This window comes from Canis aureus, chromosome 1 (assembly GCF_053574225.1).
Source record: "Canis aureus isolate CA01 chromosome 1, VMU_Caureus_v.1.0, whole genome shotgun sequence".
Classification (NCBI taxonomy): Eukaryota; Metazoa; Chordata; class Mammalia; order Carnivora; family Canidae; genus Canis; species Canis aureus.
Window position 1 is genome coordinate 72,930,061 of NC_135611.1, and position 26,940 is coordinate 72,957,000.

Genomic DNA, 26,940 nt, shown 5'->3' on the forward strand with positions numbered 1-26,940 from the left:
AACAAGAGCATAAAGACTCTGGCAGTGCTTTGCTTTTCTTTGCCCAGCATCCTCCCTCTGCCCCTTTCCCCTGTTACCAGAACATCTTTCTTAGAGAGAAAGGCTCCTGCCTCAATCTCGTCCCTGGGTCCCCGGGTCCAGGCCATCACAGACTCCATCTCCCCTCCCTCCTGTCCCACCCCGGGACCCACGTGGGACCAGATCCTTCTCTGGGATTTTACACGCAGATGCTGCCAGACCAACCTCTGGGTTCCAGTGCCTGGGGCCACGTCCCTCCCTTGTGTCGCTCTCTTTGAAGCAGGGGAGAGTGAAGTGACCATCAGGACCATTTAGTGAAGTGAAGTGATACAAGACAACAGTGGCAACCACTGCCTCAGTCTCAGTGCCGCCCTTTCCAGGCATGACTATGTGTAGCTTTTAGCTTTGTTTCACTTCTATTTCTTTTTCTCATCATAATATCATAGATTACTGTGGGTGATTTGGGCAAAACAGAAATGAATTGTATTCCCAGCTCCACAGAGAAAATCACCATTACCATTTCACTCTTTTTCCTTCTCATCTTTTTTCTTCTTTTTCCAAAACTGTCTTGAGATTTTACTAAATGCAGGTTTTGTCACTCAGCGCTACCATGCAGGTCAGAGCTGGCATTTCTGGCGATGGCCTGCAGCCGGGGGCTCTGTCTCGAGGGAAGGGCAGGGGCTCTGCATCTTCTGAGGTAGGTTTTCTCTCCCTCCTGTGGGTTGCTCCCCGCACCCCTGTACAAGACAGAGAAAGCTCCCTGTGTGCCTGGGCGGGACCCAAGGATTCCATGTATGTGTGGGACACGCAAGGACAATGGAAGGGACACCTTTCCTCAAGTGAGAACAAATGTGAAAACCATCTGGGCTCTACCCACTTCCCTGTACTATCCCCAATTTTAGTAATAACACCTTCCACCCCAGTAAGCTGGGTGTTTCCACATGGGAATTTAGGTTCCTTGACTTTCTGGACCTCAGTTTGGTTAGCCCTGCTCTGTGGGTACTGATGGATGAAAACGAAACAGAGAAACAGGATTCCTTTTGAGTTAAAGACCAACAATCCAATGCAACAAGCAAAAGTTTATTTATATTTAAAAAAAAAGGAAAAGAAAAAAAAAAGAGAGACCAGAAAAGAAAAACCAACATCTTTTTACTACATTGTATAGATTAAGTAAAAATACCTGTATTCATATATATGTATATACATACTGCATATATATATATATACACATATACACACATGTAATGTAACATTCAAATTACATGCTTCCCAGGACAGAAGAATTAGGACACGTTTCCTCATATGAACTTAAAACTCTACCACAATTTAAAATCACTGCAAGAAAACTCACTTCCTTCATCTTGTTAGACTTCAAGTATAGGAAGTTACCGAACCAGGATTTACACCTGGAAATCCCCTGCTATGCACAATACCAACGGACTGCCACAGACCATGAATCGGGGGTCTTCTGAGTTCCCCCACAGGCCTCCCTTCCCTACAGCTGTGTCACCTTCTACCTGAGATGAGCGGGGATATGATGCAGGGGGACAGTTCTGCAGGTGCCACGTGGACGAGCACACGGACATTGACACAAGAGCAACAGGAAGTGTCTTTCCATGAAAACAACATTGGCTGTAAAATGACTCGAGAAGAGGACTCCTTCCTCCCCTTTCCTTGCCAAGTGAAACACAAAAATTACTGGGGGGAAAAACAGGGTGAAGCACCTCTGGCGATAATCAGCAGACAGCAAGGGACAGAGAGGGAGCGTTTCCTTCTCGACAGCTCCTGGCTGACCTGGATGGTCTCAAACACACCCTCTTCTGCAAAGGCACTCACATGTTGTCTGTTTATCAGTCATACAATGGAATTCCATACATGGGAGTCTTTCCTACAAATATCAAAGAGATGAGCTGAGGACATGGTCTAACCAGGAAAAGACTATAATAAATACACATTTTGGATAAATGTGTGCTTTTTTTTCGTTTTTTCTTTTTAAAGGATAATCTCATACTGTAGTTTAAAAAATTTCATTGAAAGTTAGAATTCCAGTAAGGAATCAGCAAGGAGCCAGGTGCCGGAGGATGAGAGATGGATCCAGAACAGAGAGGAGGGACTCTCGCTTCTCCAATGGCCAAAGGGCAGGGTATGGTCTGTTCTGAAGCCAGAAAGACCATTCACACACAGTGGAATGTGTGAGAGGGAGGAAGGTAGCGGCAGAGAAATTGGTGAAGCAGACAGGAGGGTGGCGTCCTTCGGTACGTGGGCTCAGGGAGGGATGCACCCTGGGTTTCCCATGGGAAAGCTGGGCCACATCCCCCCGTTCTGCAGTCCAAAGAGACCTGCCCCGGCCAAAGGCTGCCCTCACCGGGACACGACCGAGCTAATGGAATTATAAGATGTGCCGCTGTTGCAGCTTGAGTCGTAGGTTTCCTGGCCATTGCCGTCGAGGTTGATTTTGAACACAGAGGATGCCTTCAGCAGAAAGTCCGCTGCGTCCCGACGCCCCAGCTCCCTCAGTTTGGACATGAGGATGCCAACTGTGCTCTCGGGATAGGAGGTCCACTCCCGGAGTAGGGCGTGCACCGGGCTGGGGAGGAACTCCTTGGGGGCCCCATTATTGGTGTTGTACTTGGCCACGAGGTCAGGGAGACCCAAGTTCATGGCGAGAAGGCACCAGTCCTTCCCCATGGGATCAGGTGGGTCCAGCAGACGACAGAGTTTCCTCCGGGTCAGGAGGTTCAGATCTGAGGCATGGATGTCCATCCCCAGGCTGGCCTGTGAGTACACGTCGTGACACCCGAAGCACATGATGCTGCTGAAGCTCTCCTTGTACCCACCCATGGTGTTGGTCAGTGAGGTCTCCTTCAGGGTCTGCGCACGGAAAAAGTCTCGCGGCTGGTAGATCATGACAGGCTCGTGGTGCTCTCGCAGCTGCTGGGGGCTCAGGTAATGCTTCACGGTCAGCAAGCCCGGGAGCGTGGTGGCCATGACGTTCTCCATGGTGCTGCACACGGAGTCCAGCAGGAGGCAGCACTTTATCTTCTCCGTCTCCAGCCCTCGCACCTGGACCTCGATGCCCTGGCCATGGTTGACCAGAAGCACCAGCAGCTCGGCCCCACGGTTGGCGATCTTGCAGCCATTCACCCACAGGCGGATGTCCGCATCTCCCTCTGCGCTCTGCTGGTGGATCCACCGGCAGAGGTTCACCTGGACCTTGTGAAAGATGCCGCACGGGAAGGGGGTGAGGTACTCCACAGGGACGATGCGCACGCCCCCGTAGACCCTCCCCTCATCCTCCTCGTCTGTCCAGGAGCGGTGCAGGTTGTCCGTCTTGATCAGGGCAGGGATGTCCACCATGGTCCCGCTGCTCAGGTCTCGGGCACAGATGTCCATGGCATCGAGGATCTGCAGCAGCTCCTCCACGTCACTGTCGGGCACCAGGCGCTGGACGTCCTCCACGGTGTAGCGGCCCCGGTAATGGTGCAGGGCCCGGGGGGTCTCCACGGAGAGCAGCTTCCCCAGGACGTTGGTGCAGAGCCAGCGGGGGTCCAGGAGTAACACGTCCTGGACCGTTTCACTCTGCATGATGTTGATCTGCCAAAAGGGACAACAGGAAGTCACGCCTGGGGACCGAGAGGGCTAGTTGCCAGCTGCTCAGAGCACCAGAGGACCGAGCAAGGATAAAATCTGCGCACAGGTTGCAAAAACTGACCCGGGCCATTCATGTGGATGGACCTCAGTAATCCAACAGCGGGCCAGAATACCAGCTTGAGAAGGCCGTGAGAGAGACTCTGAAAAGCCTACCTTTTGATCATTAAAAAAAAGGGTCAATGTAATGAATGAAAGACAGGAGGGAGAGAGAGAGGGAGAGAGAGAGGGAAAGAGAGAGAGAGAGAGAGAAGCCAAATGCAACGAGTATGTTTTGACTGGATTCTATATCCCCAAATAAACACACGAGTGAATAAACACAGCTATGACTGGGATCAGTGGCAAACACTAGAACGAGAGCTGTAACTTCAATAGCAGTATTCTCTCAATGCTGTTTCTGGAACATAATTAATTATACTGTGGTAACATGGGTGACCCTGTTCTTAGCCCACTGTCTTGTTCACATCCACTCCCTGATGCCTTCAGCTACATGTTCTGGGGACTCTTGGAGATTAATAGACATACCTGAGAAATGCCCACCAAGGCCAGGAGGGTGGGAGGCTTGCTTTGGCCCTGCATACTCTGGTTAACATAAGGAAGGCTCTCCCCTTCTTGACACACACACATGGTGCCACGAGATCGAATCCAATGTCAGAGGTCAGTGAGGTGCACACAGACCCTATCTCACCACATGCCCGTCTGGGCATCCCTTTGCTAGCTAAAACCTGCAGACTAAGGTCCAGGCTTTGTGGAGAACAGCGGTGCAGTTGGGTCGTTGTCCGCCACATCTCCTCTGCTGGTTAAGTTACCCTGAGTAAAACTGTGGAAGCTATAAGGAGTTGCCAGCTTCGTCTTCTGGTCTCAACTGGGGGGATTCTCCACCCTGTGCCAGTGGGAGAACAACCCATGGCTTAGGAGGCTTACATGCTAAGTTATTTAGGGCTGAAATGTCACAGTATCTGCAAAATAAGTTAAGCAAATAGAGAGAGAGAGAGAGAGAGAGAGAGAGAGAGAGAAAGCAAATGGAGCAAAATATTAACTGGTTAATTTAAGCATGAAGTATATGGTGACTCTGAGTTACTTTTGCCGCTCTGAAGGCTTGAAATTTTTCAAAAAAAGATTCAGATTGTTCTATTACTGCATCATGTAAAATTTTAATGCACAGAGAAAGGGTCTGGAAAGTGATACCACAGGAGGATGACTGGGGAAATGTGCCTAAGCACTGGGCCTTCCTCACTGGCGGCAGGAACAGCACTGCGGGAGGCTGGCAGCCATGCAGAGCGTGGTCACCTGATGGATTTCCCGCCCTTACTCCTACTGCCAAATCTTCACTTACTCCCTAAAGTCTCAAGGGCAAGGTGGGGCATGATGTAGAATAAAAGTGGATTATACCCTTGATCTAGAAACTGCTAGTCAAATACCAGAAGGCAAGGGAATCCTGGGCCAATGGGGCGTGCTTATTATTATGGTTAATCTTATCTTATAATAAGCATCTTATAATGTAAGCTTGGATCCCAGTCCTTGGATTCAATCACTGTAAAGTACTGCCCGGGGGGCCTGTAGATCACCGGTAATTTCAGTGGAGTTCGGAGGCTCATGCTCTCATTGCTTGACACCCTAGCTCTCAGGGTCACTGGATTCGGTCATGATTTCAATCCTCTCTAATCCATACAAACTGGCCTCGAGTCAGAAGCAGCACTAAGCCTGGACAGGAAGCTCCTGCTGTCTACAATTCTCAGAACCGCCTCTGGGTTTTCATGTTCAGAGCTGCTCTTCATGGCCCAAGACTAGCCTAAACTGTCCCCTGATGTCACAGGATGGAGGAACACAAAGGCTAGGTCCCCTCTCTGGGGACAGAAATAGGATGCAATTAGATGCATTCCCACACCACACCCCAGGGCAGGGCAGTGCGGAATGCCACAAAGACAGGAGTAAAGAGTCCCACTGCTTGGTCACCTGCTGGGACACTGCTTGCTGGGTCTCATTGTCTCCGGACATCCTCTCATCACGGCCTTTTCTCAACCATCTGTGAACCCAAGAGTCTGTCTGGAGCACACAGCAGCCTATGCCAAGCAGCATGCAGGGGCTTCAGAAATCGCAGGGAAGCACCAGGTGCCCCAGGAGGAGAGAGGAGAGGCCCAGTAACCCAGTGTAGCAGGATCAGTGCTCCCTAACTCATACAAGATGTAAAACAAACAAATCCAAACAAAACCACAGGACAGCTCTCAGGGTGTGTGTGGGGGGAGCAGAGACTGCAGGTCAGAAGATCACCTGGGCTTCTGTGTGACAGCCACGTGTCTGGATAGATTATGGGTCCTGGGGCTATTTCCACTCTGCCTCTCTAGCCCCAAAGCACCTTCGGATTGGGGACGGAAAAACATCCCCAACGCCACTACCCCAGCCAGGCCCCAGTCCCTACCTCGCCAGCACTGTGAAGCTGCTGGGCTATGCGCCGGAGGTCTCCCTCTCTAGCCAGGGGGTTCAGCTGGTCTTGCACATCGTACACAAACTGCTGCAGAGACATGAGCTGGTTGGGCCCGTTGAGCTTCCTCCAGGAAGGCAGCGTGGAGATGATCTTCTCACACAGGTGGGTCATCGGGGGGCAAACCTAGAACGTGCAGGGCAGGACACATCAACATGCAGCCGACAGGGACTCCCCAGGAAAAGCCCAGGTAGAAAGGATGGCGCTCTTTTCTGCACTGTTGCAAGAAATACTTGGGATGAGTTAGTGAGGTTTTGGGTACCCTGGGCCAGTTCTTTTCTTTATAGTGTTGCCTCTAAGCAAAATCCATTTATAAGCATAAAATGGTATAGATGCTTTCATTGCTGCTGCTAATGGAGAAGAGTGGGGAGGCTTCACAACAATCCTTGTGGACTGTACAGACTCCATTACAGTGCTCCTTAGCCCCTAATGCTCTGCTCTCTCCGTTCCTCCGTCCCTCCCCTGGAGTGACTCCTTTAGCTGGAACATGATCACTTTATGAGCAAAGGGAGAGGAAAAGAGAGTAACTATCATTAGCAATACTGGAGTGGGTTTTTATCAGCAAATTAGGTATCTGTGAGACCATTGTGAAAAGTACAATTTAAATTAGACCAATTCTTGGTAATGGGCTTGAAATATATTTTTTTCTTAAATTATTTAAACAAATTGTTAAAAATTTTTATTTGACTATAGTCCATATGCAATGTTACGTGAGTTTCAGGTGCGTGACACAGGGACTGGACAAGTCGTAGGTGGCGCTGGGCTCAGCACACCAGAGTAGTACCTCCCTCACCACACACTATTACAATACGACTGACTCCATGCCCTATGCTGTGTCTTTTATTCCTGTGATTTATTCATTCCGTGACTGGAAGGTTGCATCTCCCAGACTCCCTTCACCCATTTTGCTCATCCCCTCTTTTCCCCTTGAAATAGGTTTTTAATCTTTCAATTTGATTAAATAAATCATGTGTATGACAGACTCCTATAATCCGCACACCATTCTAATTAAAAACACCTGCCATACACTGCCCTGCATCATTTATCAGGCAGTCCCTTCTCGAATTCTACCTTTGTGTCAAGCAGCATCCCAGCATCCAGGGGCTGCAGGAATCGCAGTGAAGCACCAGGTGCCCCAGGAGGAGAGAGTCAGCTAAATCCCACTCCCTATTCATAAAATAAAATTCCCAGGGAAACAGGCAGTCTGTGTGATGGGTTCCACCTGCTTGGCCTCAGGAGCTGAGGATGGGGGTTGTGAAGCAAACAATGTCACCAGGCCCTGGTTCAAAACTCTCCAGGGACTCCCCGGAGCCCAGGGCAGAGGCCCTACTGCCCCCTGGTGGGGAGGTGCTGGGGTCCTTCACAGACCACGTTCCCGATCACCACCCCTGGTTTCTGTGACCGGGTTCCTCTGAGTGCCCCTACACAACTCCCCACTGACGGGGGTGAGGGCCAGGCTTCCGGAGGGCCCTGAGTCTTCCTCAAGATTCCTAAAGCACACGTGGCTGGAGTGTGGTGGTGTGCACGGGAGCATCTCCCAGCACGGAAGCAGTAAGCTTTCCCTGGAGAGAGGCCACCCACCACCAGGGCTGGGACACATGCTCTGCATTCACACCCAGGCCGGGGCAGCAGGAACTTTCCAGGGAGCATTGTGCCCTTGGAATGCTAACCCCTTTCCCATCAGCTTGGGAGAACTTACTGAGTATCATAGATTAGCAACCTTTTACGGGTCAGAGGCACAGAGAATATTTTTTCTAGTCTATTTCACCTTTTAACTTTGTTCATGGAATTCATTTGTCAGAAAAGAAATGCCAGCTTTTATGTTGTCAGATAGGTATGCTATCTTTGAAGACTTCTAGGGTTCTCTATATTGCTTGAAAGATTTTTCCAAGGCAGTACCACATTATTTTAAAAAGACATTCAAGATATTGTGGGCTTTTTTCTTTTTGACATTTAAAAGTTTTTATCAACCTAGAATTTATTTTTGGAATTCACAGTAAGTAGAATTCAATCTCGTTTCATTCTAGACTAACAGCAGTTGTGTCAGATCACTGATGAGATATTTTCCTCAAAATTTCAATCTCTGTTTTCTAGTAAGTTTCTATAGATGTTGGATTATTTCTACACTAATTTATTCCACTTATTCAGTTGCTGATTTTGGATTTATTAATTGCACAGCCTTTATAATAGGTTTTATTTATGCTTCCACTGAAATTTTAAGGTAAAATACCCAACCCAATTGTCTCACTCTCAGGAGATGTATGCTGGGACTGTACCAAGCTTACACAATATGGGAAAACCAAACATTGAATAAGATCTTGCTGCCCAAGAGCCCAGTGTCATCCATTTGTGCATCTATTATTTTATGTCCTTCAATAAATTTTGCTGGTGATGGTTCTTCTATTTTTCTGCATTTTCTTTTTTTTTTTTTTTTTAAACTTATTATCTGAGAGAAAGAGAGAGTGCAAGTGCATGCACAAAACTGAGGGGCAGGGCAGAAGGAGAGGATCCTCAAGCAGACTCCAGACTGAGTGTGGAGCCTGACTCAGGGCTACATTTCACGACTCATGAGATCAAGATCTGAGCTGAAGCCAAGATAAGGCACTTAACCGACTGAGCCATGCAGGTGCTCCTCTGCACAATAAGTCACTTCTGGGTAGGTTCTGCGATTTGTTTTTTTGTTTTGTTTTTTAGATTTTATTTATTTATTCATGAGAGACACAGAGAGAGGCAGAGACATAAGCAGAGGGAGAAGTAGGCTCCCTGTAGGGAGCCTGATGTGGGACTTGACCCCAGGACCCTGGCATCATGACGTGAGCCAAAGGCAGACGCTCAACCACTGAGCCACCCAGGTGTCCCAGGTTCTGTGATTTCTAAAAGGCCGTGCTACTTGCAGACTGGCCACTAAAGCTGTCAGAATCCTACACACTGTAATGTGGCCCCTATGCCCATAACCCCCCTCATCTCCAGGCCACCTCCGTATTCTCATCCTTCTTTCCTCCTCCCACAGCAAACATGGCCGTGCAGCTGCCTCCTACCACGACCCCTGGGAACCAAACCTAACCAAGAGGACAGCACAAAGAGGCCAGCTCCGGGGTGACCAGATGGTCTAAGCAAAGGTGGGCCTGCAGCCTCCCAGCACACTCACCGAGACAATCTGGCTCCGAATGTCTTGCAGGTGACTTCGAAGTACTTTCATGTCCTTAGAGCCCGAAGCGCCAGCATCCAGAACAAAGAGCTTGTTTGAAATATGGAGATCGTTCCCAAACCTAAGGGAAGAGCAGTGGCCTCAAGGTGATGCAGTCCCACCAGTTGTCCCCACAGACGGCAGGCTCTTGCTGGCCTGAAAAGCTGGTCTGAAGCCAGAAAGTTCTTATGACCTTGCAAAGGGCACCCCCTCCCTGCTGGCTTCTGTCACCTTACACTGGGTGGTGACCCCCACGCTCCGAGTCCTTAGGACGGTGGTGGAGGGGCGGGGAGTGGCCCCAGTTATACCAAACAGCAGGGACACAGTACGGGAAGATTTCAGGACAGGTGAGGCCTATGCTGTTACCTTGCAGGCTAGGAGGACAGTGGCCACCGCAGGGCGATGGAGTAAAAGCAGAGAAAGGGCACGACAGCCACACCTTATATGGAAAATATCAGTACGAGACCTCTTTTTCCTGTGAGGAGGACTACGGGAAGTGTCTGCAGTAGATAAACCAAGAATTCGAATTCCCAGCAGAATAGATAGAGCTGCAGCTTCAAAATTATTTTGACAGACACTAAGTAAAAATACACATTTCTACATTGTGACCTGTGCACATCCATCCTGATAAATGAAACTGAAGTTTTACAGGAATACTTGCCAGGAAGGTCCCCCTCCGGCCCATCCCCCTTTCCAGACCAGGTCGGTCTGACCAGTGACTGTCACGAACCACTCATGAGTGGAAACACAGACTTTGAGAAATACTGCTCAGTGGGAAGAAGACAGTCATCGGAGGAGCCAAGAGGTAACGCAACAAAAAGAACTGAGGATCTATGTGAACTGTGGTAACAACAGTGGATGACATTGTAGGACATGACTGACATTCACTACGTGTTGGACTTAGTCATCTTTTCTCACAAAGAAATAAAAAAAGAAAAAAAGAGAAAAGAGAGAGAGAGAGATGTGAGGGGATGGATGTGCTCACTAACTAGATGGGCGCAGTGTCATCCATCCGGTCACCACAATGTGGACATGAAATCTCTAATAATGTTATTTGTCAACTATAGTTTCCTCCATAAAGTGGAAGATTAATGTATGAAACACTTAACAGAAGCTCCCCCTGGGCAGTGGACCCAGGAAGTGAAGAAAGAAGAGCAAAGTCTGTGGGTTTTTTATCTTGTGCTCTTGACGTCTGTTGCATTTGTTACAATTTCAATTCTTTTTTAAAAAAGATTCTATTTACTTATTCTTGAGAGACCCACACAGAGAGAGGCAGAGACACAGGCAGAGGGAGAAGCAGGCTCCCTGCAGGGAGCCAGATGTGGGTCTCCATCAGGATCAGGACCTGAGTCAAAGGTAGATGCTCAACCACTGAGCCACCCAGGTGTCCCTGTTTTCATTGTTTTGATAAAAATAAAAACTATATCACAAAAGCCAAGCCAGCACAGGAGGCCTCTGCTCCCTGTGTCCGGGGCCCATGAGTTCCGTGGATGGCCCTGCATCTGGCGACGCCCTCACCTGTTCTTGATCTCCTTCAGTAAGGACGTGTCCTTGTCATATCCGAACTCGCCTCCTGCTGGCCGAGGCACGTTCATGATGTCAGCGTGGGTGGCCACCAGGACGACGTGCAATGGGTTCTTCAGCTTGCCGCCGAATGCTGGGGGCAGAAAGCAGATGTTCCACAGGTGGGTCCTCTTCCCTGGCTGCCGGCATCCCCAGGTGGTGAGGGGACACCAGCCTCTGGGGATGCAGCCTGCTCGCAGACATGAGGGCCCCGGGCCTGCGGTGCAGGGTGACCCCGAGAAGGCCTAGGTCTGGACAACCTGGGGATGAGCCTGTTCGCTGGGCCTGAGAGAGGCTGCTCAGAACTCCTCCAAGTGGGCCCTGCTTGTCTGGTGAGGGGAAACCTAACTCTGGTCTTTATAAGACAAAGAAAGCCCTCTGAGTGCAGAAATAGCCAGTGAGGCTGGGACGGCCCCCTGAACTGCACAGAGGCAGAGCGCCTCCCCTTGGGGAGGTTTAGGAAGAAAACATCAAAAAGAATGTGAAAGAAAGAGGCAGAGCCGAGTTACCCTGAGGAGGTTAAGGCCAATTATTTGATTATTATCTGATTTTCAAAGAAAAAAAATCGATAGTCCAGTTTCCAGAAAAGAAGGCCACTCCTTTTTGTTTTGTACAAGGGAGCAAAGGAACGTTCCATGATGCTGCTCTGGGAATAAAGTTAAGGTAACACGTCCACTCCGTATGGTCCCTTCAGTTGTTGATGGAACTACAGAATGAAGGAGGGCTCATTCTGCTTCTCCATCACGTACCGTCAAGGTGGAGGCGCACAGGCCATCAAAGAACGAATTCCACTTCCACCAACAAAAGTGACCACAGTTCTAAGGTGCAGGGAGAGAGCCAGAAACGATTTTCAAGGAATTGCTCAGACTCGGTCTCTGAGGCAGGTCTCCTGGTCTTTGTAAAAACTCCCTACGTACGAAGGGGGCAGCTGATCCTTGGGAACTGGCCAGAGGTAGGATCTTGCCACAGGAAGGAGAGGCCAAAGGAGCCTTGCTGCTGGCCCCGGGCTGTAGTTCCACCAGGGCGGCTGCAGGGCCCTGGGGAGGGCACAGTGGGGTGTGCTAGCTCACCTATGGGTTCTTCAACTGGCACCAGAGACTTCAGGAAATTCAGCCAGAAAATCACTTGGTTCAACTGGATCTCGTAGGGCTCTTCCAGGCTGAAAACGATGATGTGGATGGACGTGGGATCGTTTGCAGCAAAGTAGTCATAACAGCAGAAGTATACAGGATTGCCGGAGAATTCCCACACACTGAAATCACCGACTCCTACGGAGAGAAGATTACTACCTGAAACAGCAACAGCCAGTCACCACTGTCCTGAGCACTTAGGGACTGTGGAGAGAGAGAGCACCGCCTGCAGCATCCGCCCATCTATCTACGCACCTGCGAGACACACGCACCTTCGAGACACACATGTTCCACCTTCCCCACAGGGAAGGGGTCAGAGCCAAAGGCTGACCTTGGGTCTCCGTCAACATATGCACACAGAGAACGCGTGTGATAGGATTCTACATCCTCAAATAAGTACAAATTCTTTTCTGAACACAACAGGCTATATAATGTGGAACAGAAAAGTCACCAAGATATGTAATTTAGCTTTGGTTCAATAAGGATGACATTCACCTTCCACAGGTGAGCAAGCAATCTGCTCAGGTGGGTCTGAAGTGAGCAGGCTACCTGTGCAGGTGAAAGATGCAAGAGCTGATGAGCAGCTCTGCCTCTGCAGGATGTGGGCAGCACTGTGAAGGGTGGGCTTCTGAAGGTCACCCAGTGTGGGGGGCAGTGGAGGGTGGAGCAGGGTCGAAGGTCGACCCTGCCCTAGTGTTGGGGGCAGCTCTCCCTCATGCCTGAGCAATGGAGGCCTTTCTTGGAAGTGACTGTGGGTGAGGCTCTGTGGTTTCTAAGGCACCTGGAATTTCCCAGTGACCCTCCAGACACATGGGCACCCCTGGCCCTAATGGCCACATCCCAGCAGGACAGTGACCACCCCCTCCATGAGCCCCTGGGGTGACCCGGCAGGCCCACTTACGTTGTAAGATTTCAGGATCCCTTTCCCTCATTTTTTCCTTTTGGTGTTTATTTTGGGTCAGAAATTCTTCAGTCAGTAGTCATTTTGGGAGGTCCAAGGGCTCTTCTGGGGCCTCCTCCAGGAGCACAGGACTCTATAAATAGTCTGGCACCTGAGGCTTTAGTGTGCAGGGTTCTGTGAGCACGGGGAGCATGGGGAGCCTGACCCGGGGCGGGGAGGAGTTGGGGAGGAGCCGGTGAGGGTGGGATGGGGGGACAGGCCGCGCCTCCCCCGCCACATGCCAGCTCTGCTCCAGGAGCTCAGAGAACACTCAGCTTTTACAAGAGAAAATGCCCATGGACTTAATTCCACTTCATTGGGGCCAGCGGTCCTCCCAGCAGGGTTCCCGGACCAGCAGCAGCATCACCTGGGGACCCCCTGACCTGCTGCCTTGGCAGCTCTGGGCTGCTGCATCTACACGTGCCCTGCAGGGGATCTGCTCCCACACTGTAGATGACGAGCCTCTGCTCTAGGTACACACAGTGACAGTCTATGAGTCATGGGCTTTGGGTCATAGAGAGCCCACGTGAAGCTGCACCGATTGGCATTTTTTGAGCACCTGCTCTGGGCCAGACACTCGGCCAGGCGCTTGAACGAACCTACAGTCCTCACAGATAAGTCTCAAAGGAACTGCCTCATCCCTGCTCTGAACCGTGTCTCAATAAGGCGGGGGCTGGGGTTCAAGTGACACAGGCCACCTAGGAGCCCCGGGAACCAGGGGGCACTGCACAGGCGACTGAGCAGTTGCCGGAGAGAGTAACCTTCCCCGGGCAGTATTTAAAGCTTCATCTCCTTGAAAATGTTTGAGAGCAAAGATGTACTTGACATTGTGCCCGTGGGGAAATCGCCGGTGCCTGCATCACAGCATCAGCCATGTGTGTAGACGTATTCAAGGAGGGCTCTTCCCACACATGGATTTGTCAAACTGCTAGTGGGATTGTGTTCTATAAGGTTGCTCATTCAGATAAATATTGGGCTCTGCTTAGAAAACGTATTGATTTGCTCAGTGGTCATTATTAAGTGCCTACTGTGTGCCCAGGGCTTTCCTGAAGGAGTAGGTGGGAGACAGGGGAGTTAGTTTCACTCTTGAGGGATGTTAAGTGGCCAGGCTTCACTGGGTCTCTCCCAAGGTCACTTTGTGCGGCTCTTCGTCCATCCTTGTGGGGCTGGGCTCCCTTGGGGGGTGATTTACAGTTCCCGAAACAGACAGCGCAGGCACTCCCTCCCCTGCGGGGTGGGTGGGCTACCTTACCGTTCAGGTAAGCATTCTGGATGTCAATGGCCTTCGTGGACTGGTCGTCAGTCGCACAGTGCAGGTGCGGGGGTGGGGCCACCAACACCCCCAGGGTCCCTCTGGTGAGGCCTGGCTCGAACATCATGCTGCGGCTCCTTACACTCACGTGCTCGCAGCCCGGATACAGGTTGCTGATGCTCACAGAGACTGTGGGTGGACAGGAGGCAGTGAGACCCGGGCAACGGGCCTGCCTGTGCCCCTCCCGCGTGCCCACTCCCCATCCCTTCCCGGGACACTGTCATCCCCACCCTCTGCTGCTTGGGGCTGGGCCCTGCGGCCCCCCCACGTGTGCCGGGGACAGTGCTTCAGGGCTGCTGCTGCTCCTCCCACGTCCCTTCCCTGCCCTGCTCTGTGCCCCAGAGGCCCACCCCGGGGGCTGCACCTCCCAGGCCTGCCTGCCACCTGGGCTTCTGGTTGGGGTCAGCCCCCAGGGGGCATAGGACAGGCTGGGGGAGAGGAGGCCCAGACACCACCTCTCCCTCCCCCCCTGCTGCTCCTCGCCCACCAGTGGGGTGTCTGTGATCCAGATCCCTGAGCAGCTTCACCCCTGCACTCCAGCTTTCTCAGGAATAGGATTTCTTCCTCCTATCTTTCTGCCTGGGGAGGGAATGGCTTCCCTCCATTCCAGGCCTTGGATGCTTCACTGTCTCTGGGATGTTCCCAAGAATTTTGCCCATTTTGTCCTTCCGTGAATGTCACTCCGGACCCTGACTGATGCAGATGAAGCAGTTGGACTCTGGTCCCTGATATGGTGTTAGGTTGACTGCAAAACAACCGTACACAGTAGCAGGCCAGGCCTGTCCGGGGAGAGCAGACAGGACTGGGTAAGTGCTAGGCATTCCTGAGCCTCACTGAATTCTCATTAGGACCACGTTTGTATGCAGCATCATAAAAAATAACTTATTTCACAAGGAGACACTGCGAGCCTAGAAACCCCTGATTCTGGCTAACCGCTGCCCCCTGGTGGTGAGGGCGGTAGGCCTGCGGGGAGCCCCCTCCGACCTGCCACCCCGCTCCCCTGTGGTGTGGGGACAGCGGCGGCGGCCCTGCAGCGCTCCCCGGGGACACCCGGCCCTGCTCGCCACCCCCTTCCCGCCGCAGCCCCACGAGGCCTCCGCTCCCACACTCAGCGGGCCCGAGACCCGACGGCCCAGCGGCTGCCTCGGGGCCAGCCAGAGCCCCGCGTGCCACCGCCCTGCGTCCTGCTGGTGGCCCAGCCCTTCTCCGCAGCATTTTCAGGGGTTTCTAGTGCAAACAAACTTCCTGCTGTTTGGGTGACAGAAATGTGCGTGGGTGGCACATTTATATCTGATATCAGATACAATGTAAAGTGGTGCACCCAGGGCTTCCAATTTTCTACAAAGAGCTTCAATTTCCAACTTTTTGGGGGACTGAGCTTTGAATGTCAGCAGTGAACACAATTTTCCCACACATGACACAGCACAGCAGCGGCCTGGGCCCCGCGTTTCAGCGCCTGCCTGAGGTAGACACACATTGTATCTCTGAGCCCGGGATTACTTCTCTCTAAAGTGGGTTATGACACAACCTCACAATGTCATGAAGATGCAGTGTAAGGACACGTGTACACCACGTGAACCCGGGTCAGCACAGATGATGTCAACCACACACACGGCTTTCCACGCTTCCTTGCTTCTAGGTTTTACTGCGGCCTCCCCAAGGAGCGGCCACTTTGCCAGCTGGACATCCTTTTGGTGCCCCCTTGGCCTTCTCTCATGTCTTTCCAGCATTTGTCACTTTCTTCAATCTTGCAAATTGAAGTCCCCCCCCACTCCCCCCAAGGGGACTTCTTCTTACACAAGTGACTGTGGAGAGCAAAGCTGTGCCTCCTGAGAGAACAAGGCTCTCTAATCCCAGGAGAAGAGAATATATAGCTTAAGGGGTTCCTCCATCCAGTTCCTTCTGGTAGCAAAGCCAGCGTCCTCGGGGATGCTTGGGACACCAGGAAGATTCTGGAATGGATTCATTGGGGATACTAGAGACAGCAGTATTTACCTCCTACCAGTCCTGTCAGGGAAGCCTGACCCCGCTAACCTGTTATCTTGAGAGAAATGTGAGGGTTTGGCCTGGAGACGCAGCTCTGAAGCAAGAGTGGTTGAAAGAACAGAAGTAGCCTCCCCAGGAGATCTGCTTCTTTGGTCCAGAGCAGACATCATCCTCAACAGAATCTTCTGTCATTGAGCCCCATGACCCAAATCTCTCTATGCACTGGCTGAAGGACACTGCTACACACGGTGACCTTGGCGGATAATGTGGCCTTCGAGCCACATCTTATTAAGAATCTACTTCCAGATTCTTCCAGATATGGAAGATGAGTGGTGGGGGCTGAACAGGAGATAACATCTGTCTGTGGCTGGTTCAGTGTAGCTCCTGGGCTCCTGGCATAATTGTCATACTCAGTGAGGACTTAGACATTCCAGATCAAGATCTAAATAGATCTCTTTGTCTCTGTCTCTGTGTCTCTCATACACACATGCTTGGAAACACTGGCCTGGGCCACACAGAGGCTGACCCTCATCATTATGTATGGAAGACTGCTGGCCATCTGACACCTCCAAACTGAGCCACGATTAGAGAAGATAACCTAAAAGACAACCTAAAATGTGTGTCTGAAAATGCCCTTATTCCAGCCAGAGCTGCAAGCATCGCCACCAAGCACCGGCTCCAGAGTCAGATGTGCCACGACCTTCTAGCTGGGTAACACTGGGCAGCCCACTGAACCCCTTGAGACTTCAGTAACATGCTGGGGAGCTGCCTGGATGTTGTTGCATGGATTCATTGAGCCACCACAGGGCCCACACTCTGTCCTCATCCTGGCATACAGTGCTCGGGGAGCACTCGTACGATGGAGAAGCAATACAGTATTCCTATGAATTATAAATCCATTGTGGGTATTATTTCTTCACGTGGTGACATGTCTACTGCTGTTCAGAGAAAAGAAGTTGAAAGGGGCACGTGATTCTCAGGTGCCACCCCTCGGCCCCGAAGAATGCTCCCCACACACCCTCCCTCGTGGAGGGAAGGATGACGTAGAAACAAAAGTCTAAACCATGGTTTTCAACATGGGGAACTGACACATCTGGTAACGTCAGGTACGGAAAATGAATCCTTGCAGAAAATTGTGACTGAGGAAACTCCCTGAAGAGATATACTCTTATCTTTGCAACATGTAATTCCCTCACTTGAGGGGATTTGGGAGAAACGACATCCCAGATGCCACAATTCCTGGTGTGCCCTGTAGTTGCTTCTCTGGGCTGGTGGGGAGCAGGGAGGACAGGCACGCTGAAGCTCTGGATGTGAAAGGACCTATGACCCTGTCCAAGAAGGAGGGGGAGGACAGCAAAGCCCGCCTCCCAATGGGGCTCTGAGGAGTGGACGAACAACCATGGCATCATCAGGGGCCTTTCAAAACCACAAAGTGACTTTGAGATGTGCGGGGATGGAAGTGACCTCTGCTGCTGTGTTCTCGAGTTACTGTGTGCGCCCAGCATTCCAGGAAGAAAGCCCGAGGGGGAGAACCCACCCGGGGACCAATATTCCCTGTGTGCGATCTGGAACCCGTATCCGTCCACTGGGTTTGTCTGCAGGGGCTGAGCACCCTGATCTATGATTGTTACCCACGTAGGAGGTATGTTTTATTCCACCCCACTGGATCTAAAAGAGATTTGTGTAATGTGCACATAATGTGCAATTCACCATGTGAAGCATTTCAGAGCAGAACACGACACCATCCTGTGATTTGCACATTTGCAGTTTGGCCCTTTGCGTCTGTAACCGTGATTTCAGGGAGGCCCCGGCCTTGCATCCGCAGTGTGGGCCAGGAGGGTAGACGTGGGGCCCACAGCCGGGTAAGACCATACCTAAAGCCACCAAGACAGTGAGATGTGGTCAGCACAAGCCAGGTGACCGAAGCCAAGCCACCAGTCCTCCTGGGCCTTGACAGGAACGCCCAGCGAAGCAGGCACCCAGGGGAGAGACAGGAGCCGGGGAGACGGTGCCTACCTGCTGGCTTGGACGCCAGGGGCGACGGTGGGAACCTGGTGGAGTTGGTGGAGGAGAGTCTGGGCCGGCGTCTCCTGAAGAAGCTTCTCAGCAGCCCACACTTGAGAGATTCCACCAGGGTGGTCTTCCCAGAGCCAGAGTGGCCGAACAGCTTCAGCTTGATTCTGGACTGGAGGTTCTGCGTGGGTCGCAGTTGCTGGATGAAGAGTCCCCGGTGAGCATCCTGAGCACAGAGGGACAGGGGCCAATGAGCCACAGATACAGAGAAGGCTCCGAGCAGCCTGCCAGTGCTGAGTCTCACAGTTTGGGACTCTCACCGTGTCCTTCCTCCTCGGGGATTTTTTTTGTGATGAGAAGCTTTAAGAGTTACTCTCTCAGAGCTTTCTAATACGGAATACAGCATTAGTAGCTGTGGCCGCCACCGTGTACAGCACATCCCGGCATCTATTTTATAACAACTGGACGCTTGCAGCCCAGTCTGCGATTCTTACCCGTGTCGTAGACAGGTTTTATTCCATCCCACTGCATCTACAAAAAAAGTCGTGCAAAGTGCACATGCCCTGTTTTTGTCATTTTATTTTATTTTATTTATTTTATTTTTATTTTTATTTTTTTTCTTTGTTTTTGCCATTTTAAAGTGGACTGAAGCTCTGAGGCATTAGTACGTGCACAGTGTGTACAAGCAGCCCCGCTCTCTGGTTCCAGAGTGTTCCCATCACCTAAAGAAGCTCTGAGGCCATCAGCACCCACTGCCCCCTCCTGCCTAGCCCCTGGCAGCCACCAGTCTGCTCTCTGCCACCAGGGATGTGCCCAGGTCCGTGGCATATGGTACATAAGGAATGGGGTGAAGCAACCCTGTGAGGCCAGCGAGGGACACCTGCTCATCTGTGTGGAGGAGTCCTGTTCCCTTGTGGCACTGCGATGGCACCAGGTGCTGAGAAGGAGGGCCTCAGGGGGTACCAATACAATTGCTGTGACAGGGCCAGGAAACTAAGAACCTTCCCACTGTCCTCTCTCTCAGCCCTTCAGGGAGAAGCAGGATAATCCATAGACTCACTCACTCATCAGCAGACATTTATGGAGACCCCGTGTGCTAAGCACAGTGCAGGGAATGGGAAGGTGCAGACCCGGCCCAGATCCATGTCCTGGGAGGACATGGACATGGGAACACTGACACCAAGTATACCAAGAGGGGGACGGTGTGGGCAGGTGCTCTGTGCACCCAGAGGCCCCACCCTGAGGCTCGCACAATGAGGCATGGCTCTTGCTGCCCCAGCCCACCGGCTGCATCCGGCCTCACAAGCAGCCTCATTACCCACCCCTGATCCTGGCTCCGGAACAGTGGCCCCGGTGCCTCTCAGAACCATGGAAGGCAGCCTTGGATGCTTTCCTTCCCCCAATTCAGGATGGTCCCGCTGCTTTAGCCGGTTAGCTTCCAGCATCCAGGGCACTAGAATGTTCCTCCCTGTGGGAGGCTCCCCATCCTGACCCCTCCAGACAGTAGGATGTGAGGGACACTCTCCCCCTCTCAGTGGAGCCAACTGAGGGGAGAGCTGGTGTCCCCAGCTCCTGGCAGGGCGGGGCTCAATAAAGATGGGTGCTAGAAATGACCTGCCTCAGGGGGACCCTGCAGGAGCCTGTCAGGGGGACTGCCTGTTAGTGTCCTGAGATCAGGCCCGGCAGCCACTGCTTCCCCTCCTAAACTCGGGCGTGGACTCCCTGTTGTGCTCTTCCCTCCAACCACCCAGCAAGCGCACCTGTCAGACTCAGCTCTGCTGGAGGCTCCCGTGTCCCCCCATCTTCTGTGTGGGACCCTGACTCGCCATCTCCCTGCGGCAACACCGCCCCCGGGGGGCCAGCTGGAAACGAAACGGGTGGCTCCAGGTTTAGTTCAGATGGCGGGGGAGGGGGTGCTCCTGGATGTGGGTGCATGGGCGTAACAAGTTCTCAGGTCCACCTGCCTTCTGACGGTCTGCTGAGCACTTATATAAGGTGTGATTAGGTGATCTTAGCACTAAAGTGCATGTTTTGGAGGATATGGTTTAATAGTCACCGACATTTCCAGGAATGTAGCTGTTCAGTGAATCAGCAGGGGGCGCAGACTGGTGTCCTTGAGAAGGCAGCTGCCATCGTGCGCTCTCCAAGGCTCACTGGGGTTCTGATAGGGAGATGGCCTGAGGAAGACAGTGAGTAGCTCCTGACCAGCTCTGAAGGTGGGAGAATATGGACTTCTTTGGAGGGGAGCACACAAGTCCAACCCGGGCCTCTCTCTACCAGGAGCTCCCAGCTGGTCACAAAGCGCCACCTGGTCAGGTCAGGACCTCCTGGCGTAACACCTGAGGACCTGGGACCACTGTGTTTCCTACATTCTGGTTCCTGCCTTGAATAGTCTCCTGTGTGTCCCCTGCTCCCCAGGCAGGCAGGTGGGGCTGGCTGCACAGGTGAGGCCTGGGGTGTCCATGGCTGTAGGCCTGTTGCAGGAGAGGCTGGAGGCTCGGGGAAAGGACAGGAAAGCAGCAGAGACTCTGAGGAATTGGAATTTGAAACCAGTCCTTCCCTCCAGGTGGTCAGAAAGGGGTATTTGTGTAAGTGAGACAGAACACGCACTATCCCTGCTTGTTCGCTTTAACCGTATATTTTAAATATTTACCCAGGGATGGGAGCTGTTTGCATGCCAGCCCACGGCTCACAGAGTAACTGAGCCTCAACAATCCATGTAAGTGCTGTCATAGCTCGCCTGGCTGTCAAGATCACCTCCTACCTGGTCTCTCTTTCTGGGCAGTCAGAGCGAAAGTCCCAAAACCAGAGTCAGGTCTTGCTGGGCACACCTGGACCAAAACCAATCTCCTGACCTAGGTGTGTAAAGGCACTGACCTCTCCAATCAGATCCCTTCAGGCCTGATCCTCCCCCAGACCACCTGGCTCAAGCCCTGGTGCCAGGCACCTTCAATCCTTTTGGTCTGTTTCTTGGGACACACCCAGCTCTCTACTGCCCCAGGCCCTTTGCACTCACTGTTCCCACTGCTATCCCCCAGCTCTCCTCTGGCTGCCTCCCCTCTTTAATCTTTCATCTGTTGGCTTAAATGTCACCAGCAGAGAGGTGTTGCTGACCAATGGATGGAAATAACCCACCTCTCTTATTTCACCTTGTTTGAATCTCTGCACTTACAGGAGAAGCAGTCATCCTTCTATAAAGGTCTGGTGGTCTCTCCTGTGTTTGCCATATATGCAGAAAGCAGCAATACACAGTAGGAAAAAAGGGTGTGGCTGTGTTCCAATAAAGCTTTATTTACAAAAACAGGTGGTGGTGGGCTGTCCCCCAGGCCATCGTCTGCCAACCCCTGACTTACCACATCTGCCAGTTTTGTTATTTGTTTACAGTCTGAGTCTTGCCTCTTGTTCACTGTGGTCTCTCACGTGCCTAGAATAGTTCTCAGCATTTCTAGACGTGGTCAATCTCTCTTAAGTGAATATTATTTGCTAATTGCATCACTCTTTGACACCCTAGTGAATCCCAGTTTCTGGTTAACCTTCACCTTTGCCCCTGGCAGCTTAGCTTCACTCTCTCATCAGCAGAGATGACTAACCACTAGCGCATCGACAGGGAGGCCCACCTGCAATCTGGGAGGGCCGGAGGAGAGCAGGAGGAGGTTATGTGACTTGCCCCACGTGGCAGGATGCAGATAGAAGGAGAGGAACAGCAACTCTTCCTTATGCAAATGTTGTTACTTGTACTGAATTTTAAATTCTGGGCAAACTCTATACTTCGTCCTATTTTCCAAAATATTCTCAGGCATCTTTCTTCACTGTCTGATTTTAGACATAAAAAAAGGAACTATTTTTTTAAAGATTTTATTTTTTTATTTATTCATTCATGAAAGACAGAGAGATTGAGAGATTGAGAGAGAGAGAGGCAGGCAGAGATACAGGCAGAGAGAGAAGGAGGCTCCATGCCAGGAGCCTGATGTGGGACTCGATCCGGGGTTTCCAGGATCATGCCCAAAGGCAGGCGCCACCCCGGGATCCCCCAAAAAGGAACTATTTTAGTATCACCTTTTGGAAATCTGATTGGAAGGACAATCATGGAACCCCCAATATGAGGGCACTGAGCACACAGAGGAGACGCGTGGGGTGGGCTCTGTGGGACAGGACCAGAGGCTCCCACACACTGCGGCCCCCAGGCACCTTGTGGAGAGCTGGGTCAGAGGTCAGGCTGCCCCCACAAGCTCTGGCCTCGGCCACCCTCAGCTCCACCTGCCCAGATGCACTGGCTGCAAGGTCTCATCTCCCCAGGGTCAGCCCCCTGTGATGAGGACCCCAGGACCCCCACTCAGCTCCAGCTGGTGCTTTGCTGCCCCCTGCAGCTCAACAAGAGGACTGTCATATTTCTGGAGCAGGAAGCCCATGGCTTCCCTAGAAACCTTCTTTAAAAAGATGCCCTTGCCAGTTCAGACTCTGCACATTGAGGATGCTGAGGCTGTGGAGCAGCTGTGAGAAGCTCTACACGAGTTCCTGCTGGAATATGAAGCCAGCTGGGCAGGCCCTGGAGGGGGTGCTGAGCGGCAGTGGGCAGGCAGGCTGCTGCTCACACTACCGCTCCTGCGCCAGACAGCGGGCAAAGTGCTGGCCCACTTCTATGGGGTGAAGCTGGAGGATAAGATGCCCATGCACAAGCTGTTCTTGGAGATGCTTGAGGCCCTGATGGACTGAGGCAATGGGTGGGCATGGGTGGGGGTGCTTGCAAGACACACTTGGAATGGGGTCAGCCCCAATGGGGCAGAGCTGGGGTCTGGGCAGTGCTACAGCCTGCTGGCAAGGCCAGGGCAATACCATCAGCCCCTGGGAGCAGGCCCTATGCCCTCCCTTCCCCTCTCCCAGGGGGGTCTTAGAAGCTGGGAATGTGTGCACCCAGGCTCTGGGCACAGTGCTGCCCCTTGCAAGCCATAACGTGCCCCCAGACTGTAGGGGGCCTTGTGGAAGCCAAAGGGGGCTGCAGGGGACATGTGGTGTGTGTGTGGGAGGGGGGGCAGAAGCCTGATCTCAGGGAGGGAAGGGAGTGAGGCCACAGTCTCCCAGTGGGTGATGCTTTTGCTGCTGCTTAATCCAACCCCCTCTCCAGAGCAGAGGGGATTTGGAGAGCAAAGGCCCCTGCACCCTTCACTCCTCTCATCATTTGCATTGGGCATTACTTCCCCTGCCCCCAAGCAATAACTCCAAGCAGGCTCCAGCTCCTTGACCCCTGGAGTGGCCAGGGTCCCCCCGATCAGCTTTCACCCAGCCTCCTCAGGGGGTAATGAGAGCACTGCCTCTATGCCCTGCAGAGCAATAACACTATATTTATTTTTGGGTTTGGCCAGGGAGGTGCAGGGACATAGGGCAAGCCCGGCCCAGAGACCTAGGCTGTAGAGACTCTATTTTAATGTATATTTGCTGCAAAGAGAAACCGCTTTTGGTTTTGAACCTTTATGAGAAAAAGAAATATATCGAGCTCAAGAAAAAAAACAAACATGTTCCTAGGCTCATCACCTGATTAGAGGTGCAAACAAGGGGGCGTTTCTGTTGCTAATCTGGCCCACTGGCAATCCTAGGGCATGACAAGGCAATTTAAGGCCACCCCCCCTGCTGTGCAGATACAGGCTTCTCCCCAGGGATGTGTTTAGGATCCACATGAGGGGGTCTCAGGGTGGCTGGCTCCCCCCAGGTCTGTCAGGAAATGTGTAGAGGTGATTTTTTTTTTAATGTCACGGTGGATGGGGGAGGGGAAGCTTTGACCTGGGCTGTTTGGGGTCCTCATGTCCCCCCTCCCCAAATGCCCACCTAACCTTGGAGAGAAATACAGGGACATCAAGGATGAAATGACAAATAAAGGAAATTGGGGACAAGATACTCTTCAGTGAAATTGGCCTCTTCCTCTCTCTTCCCCGTCCTTACTGGTGGTGATCACTCTCCTCCACCACATGACCCCAGTTACAACTGCAAACACATCTGCCATCTTGGCTTCTCTGCAGGCATGGCCTGCCCGGTGATGACTTACTACAACAAGTCCTTGCTGACCTATTCTCCAAGGTAGCTCATGAGACATCTCAATCTTTTTCCAGAACTAGATTCCAGTACCGGGAGTCCCCACACTCCCAAGCAACTACTTATTTGGAGATTTTTTTTTAAAGAATGTGGTTAGAAATGTATGGCAGCCCCCTCCTTGCTCTCTGGTTCATCAAGAAGTTGGGCTCTAGAGCCTTCCAAGAGAACAGCTGAGGCCAACGAACCTGCGGGTCTCACTGAACACGGAGTCTGGGAGACTCAGCTGCTGGAGCTGTCCTGTGACCCTGGGAGGGAGATCGGGGCTCTCCACACAGCAAGCGAGCTCAGCTCCGGAGAAGGACCCCCTCCCGCCCCACGGAAGGGTCCTATTTCAGGACTGAATGTGGCACAGCGCTGATGGGCACCTGCTGAGCCTCACGGAGAGCCCCCTTCCCGCAGGACCATCTTCACCCTCGGGATGTCGTACAGACAGCCCCTGGCACGTCTCGAGGCCAGAATGGTGGCTGTCACTAACGATGGCTCTCAGGGTGGCCTTGTTGACTCGCTGGCACCTGCTCCGGGCACTGGACCACAGGAGGGGCCACCACGGGGACTCGGGGCGGTGTGCAGGGTACCAACCGCAACAGCAAACACATGGTGCTTATTGTGGCAAGCACTGTTCTAAAGACATCGTTTCTATCACCCCCGTACTGGAAGGCAGAACTATAGTTACCTGCTTTGACAAATGGGAAACTGAGGCACAGAGCTGCTAGAAGGTAGCAGTACTGGGATTTGAGCCAGAGGGTCTGACTCCTGAGTCTGTGCACTTGGCTATCACTTTATATTTTGCTTCTCAAAGCAAAGATAAGAAAGGAATCTATCTGTGGATTCTAGGCACGAACAGGAATGATGTCCTCTTGCTCATAGGTATTAAAATAACCTTTCTTTGCCTTGACTTCTTTGAGAAATATCCCAGGATAACGGTAACATGCTAGACAATGGAATATTCTTTCTCCCATTTGTCTTTTAAAAATCTAGTCACCAAACACGAGGGTGCCAATCGGTGCAAGAATATAAAGAAAACTTGAAACAGGGACAGTGCAAGAGCCCACCCACCTCGATTGAGAGATCCTAGTCAGGAAACAGCTAGCTGCCTCCCTGGGCTTCCCCTGGGCCTCCCCTGGGCATATGGGGTCGGCAGTAGCAACACACAAGCTTCTTTGTATTTATATTTCCAATTACAAGAGCAACATAAGCACAGAGCAGGAAATCCCGGGATCAGATTAAGGGAGAAAGCACCTTTACCCCCTCCAATCCACTTGCACCCTGGCTGTTGCTTCAGGGCCTGGCCTTCCTGTCTATTGTCTGGGCTTTCCTGACTATTTCTCACCCATCGCTGCAATGACACTGGCTTTGCACCCACTTTCTTTTTTTCTTTTTTTTTTTTTGCACCCACTTTTATATAAAGGATCAGAACAGGGGACGTCTGGGTGGCTCAGTGGTTGAGCATTTGCCTTTGGCTGGGGGCGTGATCCCTGGGTCCTGGGATCGAGTCTCGCATGGGGCTCCCAGCAGGGAGTCTGCTTCTCCCTCTGCCTGTGTCTCTGCCTCTCCCTCTGTGTCTCCATGAATAAACAAACAAACAAACAAAAAAATCATTAAAAAAAGAAAAAATAGAAGAAAGGACCTTTCCTGAGAGGTAGACAGGCAGTTAAACACAGCACAGCCCAAGGAAAAGCTGTCACTCTGACCAAGGATGATGTCTCCTGGGTGACCCACCAGACGAGTGTGGATCATGGTTTGCCACTGATTTCTGCTTAAAAATAAGTGCCTGCACTCTGAGGGCCACAGCTCTGGGAGAAGTCTCTGAGATGGCGAGCAGTGCTCCAAGCCAAGAAAGACTTGCCAGATGCTTTGCTGTGAGAAGCATGTGGGCTGTGGCCGCTGAGCCTGCACACACGGACACTGGGGCTCAGATTCGGGTGGTGGCACCCAGAGTGGGACGGGGGTCAGACTCGCCCTCTGTGGCATGTGGGAACCCTGAGAATTCCCAGCCCAGCGTGTTGATCCCCTTGTAAGGTGTTAATTACATTAGCAAAATCCCACAAACCCCTGCTTATGTTTTCTTTTTATGCACTTTAAAAACACAGGAGGGATTATAATGTGCATATATATAATTTATTTTCTGCTTTAAAACCCCGGAACATCCGTAAGCATTAAGCTCTTCTGGTTAAAACCTCTTCAAAGATACATTAGTGGTCAAACACAGTTCTAGGGTATAGCTGTATAGCAATTTACTAGACATTATTGTTGGTCATCTGATGTTTCTGGCTTTTATTACTGTATTATAAATAACGTGACAATGTGTGTGCATAAAACACTATTTCCCGCATTTGTTTCCTAGACATGGAGTTCCTACCTGAAATGGTGTGACTCTTCTGAAAATTCTTGATAAACATCCCTATGACATGAGCTGGAAAGACACCATTGGATTTACTTATTTTTGTCCTGTGTCCTTAAACCTTAGAGCAACGATGTTTCCTCGACCAGAGTATATCATGTGATGTCTTAGAGCTCAAAACATCAGAAGAAAAGAAACATTCAGCTTTCTCATTTCCTATCTACTTTATGGGAACA

At 51.7% G+C, this 26,940-nt stretch overlaps 1 protein-coding gene across 1 annotated transcript in view; it reads right to left on the reverse strand.

Moving 5' to 3' along the window:
• Positions 1–1,082: 1,082 nt before the first annotated feature.
• Positions 1,083–26,940, reverse strand: part of DAPK1 (death associated protein kinase 1) — a 169,671-nt gene continuing 143,813 nt past the window's right edge. The window contains exons 20-26 of the mRNA XM_077904609.1: positions 18,283–18,505; positions 14,221–14,409; positions 11,969–12,166; positions 10,854–10,992; positions 9,297–9,417; positions 6,086–6,274; positions 1,083–3,612 (exon numbers count right to left, since the gene is read on the reverse strand). Of these exons, the coding sequence (XP_077760735.1) occupies positions 2,380–3,612; positions 6,086–6,274; positions 9,297–9,417; positions 10,854–10,992; positions 11,969–12,166; positions 14,221–14,409; positions 18,283–18,505 (2,292 nt within the window). The 3' untranslated portion in view covers positions 1,083–2,379. The remainder of the gene's footprint in view (positions 3,613–6,085; positions 6,275–9,296; positions 9,418–10,853; positions 10,993–11,968; positions 12,167–14,220; positions 14,410–18,282; positions 18,506–26,940) is intronic.